The sequence below is a fragment of the Triticum urartu genome, chromosome 4 (assembly GCF_003073215.2).
Source record: "Triticum urartu cultivar G1812 chromosome 4, Tu2.1, whole genome shotgun sequence".
Lineage (NCBI taxonomy): Eukaryota > Viridiplantae > Streptophyta > Magnoliopsida > Poales > Poaceae > Triticum > Triticum urartu.
In genome coordinates, this window is record NC_053025.1 from 589,761,387 (window position 1) to 589,770,321 (window position 8,935).

At 52.0% G+C, this 8,935-nt stretch overlaps 2 protein-coding genes and 1 non-coding gene across 3 annotated transcripts; 2 read left to right on the plus strand and 1 right to left on the minus strand.

Moving 5' to 3' along the window:
- The first annotated feature begins 1,624 nt into the window (after positions 1 to 1,624).
- LOC125552950 lies at positions 1,625 to 2,743 on the plus strand. The gene has a single exon (XM_048716673.1). The coding sequence runs from the start codon at positions 2,223 to 2,225 to the stop codon at positions 2,607 to 2,609; it is 387 nt and encodes a 128-aa protein (XP_048572630.1). The 5' UTR covers positions 1,625 to 2,222; the 3' UTR covers positions 2,610 to 2,743.
- Positions 2,744 to 6,066: 3,323 nt separating this feature from the next.
- On the minus strand, positions 6,067 to 6,169 carry LOC125555223. The gene has a single exon (XR_007304659.1). It is a non-coding gene; the product is annotated as a U6 spliceosomal RNA (small nuclear RNA).
- Positions 6,170 to 7,554: 1,385 nt separating this feature from the next.
- LOC125552951 lies at positions 7,555 to 8,617 on the plus strand. The gene has a single exon (XM_048716674.1). The coding sequence runs from the start codon at positions 8,033 to 8,035 to the stop codon at positions 8,393 to 8,395; it is 363 nt and encodes a 120-aa protein (XP_048572631.1). The 5' UTR covers positions 7,555 to 8,032; the 3' UTR covers positions 8,396 to 8,617.
- Positions 8,618 to 8,935: the final 318 nt, after the last annotated feature.

Consider the following 8,935-nt stretch of genomic DNA (forward strand, 5'->3'; position numbering starts at 1 on the left):
TCTCTGCTCCATGTTCGGACTATTTCAGCACGCACGCATTACACATTTCAGACTCGCATTCGCGCGCTACTTTCAGGCCTTAAACATGCACAGGGGCAAACAGAAAAGTCAAATCATGCCTGCCTGCTGAGCAAACGGTTACAACTTACAAGCTGAGTAGTTAATTAATGCCAAAGTGGAAGTGTCGATCCCTCCTCAAATGTTTTTCTGCTTAATTAGAACCTGATTTTGTTCCAGACCAACTCATTGGTGAAAATGATCGAGTTTATGCAGAGTCATCTGACTATCTAATTTCTTGAACATGTATGCAGTGACTTCCTTGTATGAAGAAGTTTTCTTACCGGTGGAGCATTCACCGTTAAACGTTGCTTTGAGATTGATCTGGCTGGAGACCCCATCATGCTTTATTTTTGTCTTTTATAGAAATACAAAATCTTATACAAACAGATATACTTTCACTGGACGGGGGCCACAGCAGCACATTTTGTCAAATGTCAGGGTGAGAGCAAACAGGTGCACCAAGGCTGCATGCAGACACTAAATGCATGCACTTTATTTTCCATGTGACATTTTAAAATGTTGATAACTTTTAAACTAAATATCCAATATTGAAACTTTTTATATTTTTGAATTCAGGGCGACAAGATCTTCAAAACAAGATCAATCTTGGATACACTTTGGCTAGTTTGAATTTAATCGTTTCACTCGTTTCAGAAAATGCATTTCAGTCTGTTTCACATTTTACTAGTTTCAAAAAACCTTTCAGTCAGTTTCACATTTAACTAGATTCGAAAAACACATTACACCCATTTACAAAAGATAGATTTCACTCATTTTAGAAATCACATTTCACTATATTTAACATATTTCACACCAAAATATGTGTCATGTGTATGGAAAACAAATTTCACTCATCTAAAGAAAATAATTTCACACGGCTGAGAAAACATACTTCACTTAGTTGAGAAAACACATTTCAAAATTGATTTCACTCAATGAAAAAAAAACTAATGTCAACTATTTCAAAAAACCTATTTTATTAGTTTTAGAAAACCTTTCAGTCAGTTTCACATTTCACTAGATTCGGAAAACACGTTACACCCGTTTACAAAAGTTAGATTTCACTCATTTTAGAAATCACATTTCACTATATTTAACGTATTTATACACCGAAACATGTGTCATGTATATGGAAAACAAATTTCACTCATCTAAAGAAAACAATTTCACACGGTTGAGAAAACATACTTCACTCTGTTGAGAAAACATATTTCAAAATTGATTTCACTCAATGAAAAAAAACTAATTTCAATTATTTCAAAAAACATATTTCGCTTTGTTCCAGAAACCTGATTTCAGTCATTTGAAATGTTGAAATTAAAACATGTTTGAAATGCATCCAAAATTGGTCTTATTCTAAAGCTCTTGGCTTCAGGAATTCAAATATATAAAATATTTCAAAAACAACAGTATGGTTTAAAAGATAGAAATGATTGAAAATACTAAAGAGAAAATAAAAGGAAAGGATTTGTACCCCGGCACCGCATGAAACTCCAGGATAGTCTTTCTCTCTCACCTGACATGGGTCCCATCTGTCTGACATTGATTTGACATAAAACAAAAATGCAAGAAATACTCTGATATACACATGCATATGGTCCTGCACCTTTACATACGGCAGGAAGGCATTGGTGAGAGAATCACCTGTAGCTAAAACACCTTGCGCTCCTTGTACTACACACCACACGCGCAGATGTGATAGTTCTGATCGTGCGCGAGAGACAAATATTGATACTACAGCCGTGTGGTGGAGACTAGACGGAAGCTACAAATGGCAGTGTCATTTTCCAATCAAGCACAAAGTGTCTGATTATATCCATGCATTGTAAAGTGGAGTTAAATTAGGCCGCCAAATGCAAGCAAAACGTCGGGTCAGCATAAATCCAACCATCTTCCCTGTCATCTCCCTTCCCTTCCCTTGCCCCCGAAGCTGCCTGCAGCCAGCGCCGCCAACCCCTCCTCCTTGCTCCAGCCGCCGCCGCTCCTCCCCTATAAACTCTCCGCTTCGCCGCATCCCTCCTCAGATCACAATCCGCTGCCGCCACTACTCATCCTCCTCACGCACGCGCTTAATCTTTCTTGCTTCCATCAAGAGACCCACAGCACAGAGAGCGGAGCAGAGTTAGCCAGCCGGCCAGCCAAGAACCCGCCTGTCAGCGCCCATGTCCTCACAGGTAGCGGCGCTGGGGACGACGGGGGGAAATACGATGACGACGACGGCGTGGTCGTACGTGGAGTACATGGCGCGGTGGGAGCGCCAGGTGGAGCGGCGGCAGCTGTTCCTCCGGAGCTACCACTTCTCCCGCGACGCCGAGGTCACGCCGCGCGGGCGCGCGCGCCGCGTCGTCTGGGCCGGGGCGCGACGCCTGCGCCGGGCCGCCGCCAAGGGGCTCCGACGCCTCCGGGCGCGCATCCGCCTCTGCTTCGGCTGGGCCGCGCCTGCGCTCCGCCGGCGCTCCTCCCCACGCCGGGCCGGCCACGGGTTCCGCTACGGCCGCATCCCCCGGGCCACGAAGGCCCCCAACGCGGCGTCCGTCTGCTTTTGGTAGCCAGGTCGCGTGGAGCTAGAATAGGGGGAAAAAATTCCAACGCGCACATGTTGTCTTCTACTACTAGTATGTCCGACATTGGGACGTTGTAAAAATCACCGATGATAGGAATGAGATTATCACTTGCTCCGGCACCCAAGCATCTATATTTTTTTTTACTTGAACGATAACGTTGGTCATCCTTCAGATTATCACTTACTACTGAATGCATGATCATCAGCATTTGTTTTACTGCGGTCGACGTCTGGCGTAGACGTGGGCGGGGTTACGTTACTGCTGCACGTACTGATCTGTCCTGATGAAATCAGGAGCGCGATGCTGTCCATGCAATGCATCAAGCGTGACGTGCCTAGGCGAGTGGAAATAAACTACGGATCCAGACACCTCAGCGTTGCTTGACAGTGACAATAAAAATACCCATACTGTTTCAGCCGTATTAACTGCAATTGACGTCGACACGAAATATTCCAGCCGTCGACGTGGACACGTGTGTGGTACGTGTTACATCGGTGGAGACTAAGCAGAGAGAGTGCGAAGAAAGCTAACTGGTAATGGTAGTTGTGCACGGTCACACGCCAAATTCCAGAACGAAAGTACTATGCAGACGATACTTAACTGGCCGATCGATGGACGATGCTTCATTCAGCGGTTCTACTTCATTTTGTCCCATGAATGCATGATTAGATTAGTAGGATCATGCCAGAATCGGCTGAGCACCGTCGTGTGTTTAGCAGCGCTCATTCCAGAAGGAAAGAGATTTGTTAATTCTAGAGGGGTTGACTTTGCTTGCAAGACACGTGGAATCAAATTTTTTGGGAAGTCCTACTGCAACTTAGAGAATCTTCAGCCGTGTCTCCAACAGACCTTTCTCAGAGGTTTTTGCCGCGCCAGCGCCAAAAAAACGGCCCGGTCGCGCCCCTAGAATTCCTTTTTTGCCGGCTCGGGTCAAAATTGGTGCCGGCAGACTCAGGCCGAATCCGGTGCCCTGGGGGGCGCTTGGAGAGCCGGCACAAGCAAAAAAGGTGCGTGGGTCCGCCTGGCGCTGACCCGAGGGCCTTTTCCCGTCGTTTCTTGACGCTTTTCCCTCGCATCCCTCCCGCTCGCTCGCCTTCCTCCTGCCATTCCCTCCCTTTCTCCCGCCAAACCCTCTCCCGCTCGCCTTCCAGTCGCCGCCATGCCGCCGAAGAAGTACGCCATGCCGCGCGCGGCGGCAACCACGACTGGCACCGTGGCCCAGCCGAAGCAGAGGAAGCCGAGGGCGTCGCCATTGAAGCCACCGGGCATGTCGAACGCCGAGTGGAGGGTGGAAGTTCAGCGACGCGACGCAGTCACCGCCGACCGGCGGAACAGGGCCATCGCCAAGAAGGCCCGCGACAACGCGGCGCGCGCGGCGGCGTCCTCCTCACCGGTCGACCATGCGGGGATGATGAATCCACCCGTCGTCAGCCACGCCCAGTACGCGCCCTGGGGACAGCAAGGCGTCGGATCTCCATGGGGATCGTCGTCACCCGGCTACGCCGACGGCGACGCGCACGGTGGGTTCAACCCAAACGTGACCTTCCCCCATGGCCACCCCGCGACGCGCACACCCTCGCCCGCCTTCGTCGGCGTGCAGTACCCTCCATACAACTACTCGCCGCCCGCCTACGCGTCCACACCGACGCCCCATCTCCGCCGTGGACCGCTGCCCTTCTCGCACCTCGGCGACACCGACGACACAGGAGCCGACATGGACAACATCATCGCGACAGGATCGACCGCGGCCGCCGCGTCTCCCGGGTTCGCCACCCAGGACGAGGTAGTGGATCTCAGCGGCGACATGGAGGCCGAGCTCGGTTACGTCTAGGGCGAGGACGCGCACGAAGCGCAGGAACCCGAGGAGGAGGAGGAGGAAGAGGAGGAGGAGGAGGACGAGGAGGAGCCGACTCCTGATCCGACGAAGGGACGCCAGAAGAAGAAGCGGGCGGCTAGGCCAGGCGAACCGCGCATCAAGTGGACGTCCAAGGAGGAGGAATGTCTCACCGAAGTATGGAAAGTCGTCTGCCTCGACCCGACCAGCGGCACGAACCAAAGCTTCGAGACGTACTGGGACCGCATCAAGGCCGAGTTCGGCGAGCGGAAGCTCGTCGACCCCTATTTTAAAGACGTCTACATGCAGCGCGGCTCCAAGGCGATGGCGAACCATTGGGGGCGTATCCAGGGGGCGTGCAACAAATGGCATGGAATCGTCGAGGAGGTCGCGGCTCGCCCGGAGAGCGGCGCCAGCGTTGAGGATCAGGTACGCACGCCGTTCGCCCGCATCTCTTCATCGTCTACGCCCGCCGCCCGCCAACTGTTTGTTCCTCCGCGCAGTTGTTGCGCATGTTCACCATGTATCGGCGCGACAACCTCGACGCCGACTTCAAGTTCCTCCACGTCTACAAGCGCATTGACAAGTGCGAGAAGTGGGCGGAAGTCCGACGTACCCTCGACAAGGCCAAGGAGACATACAAGCCGGACGCGACGACTCCGGGCGCGTCAGAGGGGCGGCCGGACGGCCACAAATTGACAAAGAAGGGGAAAAACGCCGACGCGGCAACTGCGCGAGTGCAGGAGTCCATCGAGCATTGCCTCGCTGACGCCCAGGCCCGGGCCGTCCTACGTGAAGAGAAGACCGAGGCGCGGTGGTCGTCGCTGATGACGAACAGCGCCATCAAGCTCGACCTGCTCCGGACCAACGTCGACCTGCTCCGGACGAACGTCGCCGCGAAGAAGAGGAACGCCGACATGGCTTTTCTGATGGGCGGGGCGGACATGCTCCAGAGCAACGACGAGCAGATCAGGGCGTGGTACATGGCAGAGCGCGGCCTCATCCTGAACCAGATGCAGACGGCAACGCCGACGACGCCAGCTCCCGCGCCCACGGCCACACGGACACCAAGCCCGAACGACGCCTCTACATCGCCGCCCAGCAGTACCGAAGCCGCGCCGACACAGCCCAGCACCGAAGCAGCTCCGACACCACTGAGCCCGCGCACGCCGACTCCGCCAACGCCTGAAGCCGACCCCGCCGAGTGATTCGTTGCGAACGCGAACTTACAACGTGTGGCGCTCTGTTTTTTGTAACGCCAGACTACGTCCGATCGCCGGATTTGTGGCGTCTTTTGTGAGCGGGAGCGACCTAGTTCAAATTTTCCGCATCCTGGGGCCGGCGCTTGGGGGCGTGACTGGGAGCTAGGTCGCCCCCAGGGGCCGAACTAGCGCCGGCACACCCCCAGGCTGCTCTATTTAAGCGCCCTGGGGGGCCGAACGGCTGAAAATGCCCTTACACACATGCGTCTTATGCTCCTGGGTGCTAGTTGCAAGCGTTCGAAAAGAACCAAGGGCATGCAAGTAAGACTCTAGGGGCATATCCCTAGAAAAAGGACTCTAGGTTCATATCTGTGAGAAGAAAAAGAAGTTGCGTGCGAAATCTTAAAAAAAATTGAACCATTTCTTGATTTGTGCGTGTCATCCTTGCGCAGGGGCCATGCTAATCTTCTCTGTATCGTTTCAATTTTATCGGATGTCCCCAAAGGGACAAGGATGCTGCGGCGAGTGGGTTTATAAGCTGGTTGAAACTTCCCTCGTTAGCCGAAGTGGTACTTCCTCCGTCTCAAAATTCTTGTCTAAAATTTGTCTAAATACGGATATATCAAGTCACATTTTAATATTAGATACATTCGTATTTAGACAAATTTAAAACAAGAATTTTAAGACAGAGAAAGTACTAAACATCAGTCACCGGATCGGTTGCTCCCAACGCGATGTCCTGTTATCAGCCTAGCGGGGGCTGCATCTCCTTACGCGACCCAATTTGGTAGACAGCCTAGCTAGTTTCTTCCTATCCTCAAAAGAAAAAAAGCTATGTGATTTCTTCCGTTCCCATTGACCCGCGCCATCGTCATCATTGGCTAATCATCATTCTTCATTCCTGGATATGCACGCATGCACACTCAATCTATAGAGACGTATATCGTTTGACTCCCAGTCTAAATTAAGCAAGCAATTGACGCTGAGTGGTGGCGGTGCCGATGGAGGCGATAATACGCCATGCGACGCCGTACGCTCAACAGTACTATACGAACACATGAGCTTAACCGTCTTGACGCCAATGGTGTTTACCTCCCTTCTAACCAAGATCTACTACGCACCATACAGAAGCGTGTATGACATGATGATGAGGCTCGCGTTTAATTTGATACAGTAATTCTAACACGCGCCAGTTAACTTCAGGCTTTCGGCACGAAGGACGTCGGTGCTGCCACCTAGGCCGTGGTTACAAAGCAACCCGGAACCTTCAAATCGAATCCAAAACTCAGCCCGGAAGCACTGACGAACCGCTCTAGGATTGACAAGGTCAGCGTCAGCCAGCTGCCGGCCAGTCCTCGTCCACTCGGCCTGTACCCACCGTGACATAATGACCCTGTTGACCATCGTCGTTAGTAGTAGTTAATTAACAGCACAACGGGACGCAGCCACGTACGAACCTAGGGTTAAGTTTTTTTCTTTAAACAAGAGAACGTGGTACGAACCCAGAGCTTGGCTTGCCTTCACACCAGCGGCGTTTCCTCTGATCGTTCTAGCACTAAAATGTAAATCTGCGTTCCGCGTTCGGATTGGCACGCGTGGACAATTTTGGCAATGCTTTCACGCGCAGGTTTCAGGTTTTAAGCATGCACGGGCGCGAAACAGTAATGAATACGAAAAGGTCAAAACCTGCCTCTTCCTGCCGATCCAACGGTTGCAAGAGGAGGATTGGGCACACCAACGCGGGTGGGCCCGCAATCCCAGTAGTAGTGTCAAAGAGGAAGTGTCGCTCCATCCTCAAATGTTTTGTCGTAAGTTGGAACTTGATTTTGTTGTTCAGACAAATTCCTTTGTGAAAATGATCCACTTTAGGCAGAGTCACCACACGGACTAGAAGGCAAATGCCAGTGTCATTTTCCAATCAAGCAGAAAGTGTATTATTATATCTGCGTATGTACACCTTCGTAAAGAAATATAAAAGCGTTTAGATCATTAAAGACACTTTTATAAGTATTTCTTAATAGAGAGAGTACTATGTAAAGTAAAAATAATTAGCCCGCCAAACGCAATCAAAACGTCCAAAGGTTAGCATAATCAGCCCACCGTCTCGCTCCCACTCCAACCATCTCCTCTGCCATCTCCCTTCCCTTCCCCCGAAGCTGCCAGCAGCCAGCGCCGCCAACCCATCCTACTCCCGCTGCCGTGGCTCGCCAGCCGCCTCTCCCCCCCTACAAATCCTCCTCAGATCACAAACCGCTGCCCACCACTACTCATCCTCCTCACGCACGCGCTTACTCTTTCTTGCTTCCATCAAGAGACCCACAGAGAGCCGAGCATAGTTAGGCAGCCGGCCAGCCAAGAACCTGCCAGCGCCCATGTCCGTGCAGGTAGCGGCGCCGGCGACGACGGCGTGGTCGTACGTGGAATACATGGCGCGGTGGGAGCGGCAGGTGGAGCGGCGGCAGCTGTTCCTCCGGAGCTACCACTTCTCCCGCGACGCCGACGTCTCGCCGCGCGTGCGCACGCGCCGCGTCGTCTGGGCAGGGGTGCGACGCCTGCGTCGGGCCGCCGCCAAAGGGCTCCGACGCCTCCGGGCGCGCATCCGCCTCTGCTTCGGCTGGGCCGCGCCCGCGCTCCGCCGCCGCTCCTGGCCCCGCCGGGCCGGCTACGGGTTCCGCTACGGCCGCATCCCCCGCGCCACGAAGGCCGCAAACGCCGCGTCCGTTTGCTTCTGGTAGGCAGGTCGTGAGCGCAAAACGTGGGAGCGCACTTGTTGGCTTCTATGTTGAACTTGGGACGCCGTAAAAAATAGTACTGAGAATAGGAACAAGAATGAGCATCACAAATTCAGTGCGAGTACTCAGCTAGTTTAGCTAATGTGCCGAGCACAAGTGGGATTCAGTGGTATTTTAACTGCGTTTGGAGAAGCTGGGCGCCACTAACACGCAAAGATTTTTATCTGGTTGGCTCTTTTGTACAGAAAATTTGGACATATGTTCCCTTGTTGCCCTGCTATCTCTGTCTGTCTACAGGAGGAAGAGATAACGGACCATTTTTTAAAACTCGTGAAAATTCTGATTACATATTTTCGGCCTCTCATTATGGCGGTCATAGTCGTCTGGTGTAGTGGCTAGAGAAATCAGGTCAACCCTGCCAGCTCTCAAGGTCGACTCCACGGCATGTTTTTTCTTTTTGAAATTATTACATCGCGCGTTAAGAAAAAGAAAGAAAGAATTTTTACATCGTGTGTTAAGAAAAAAAAAGCTCGCTTCATGTTT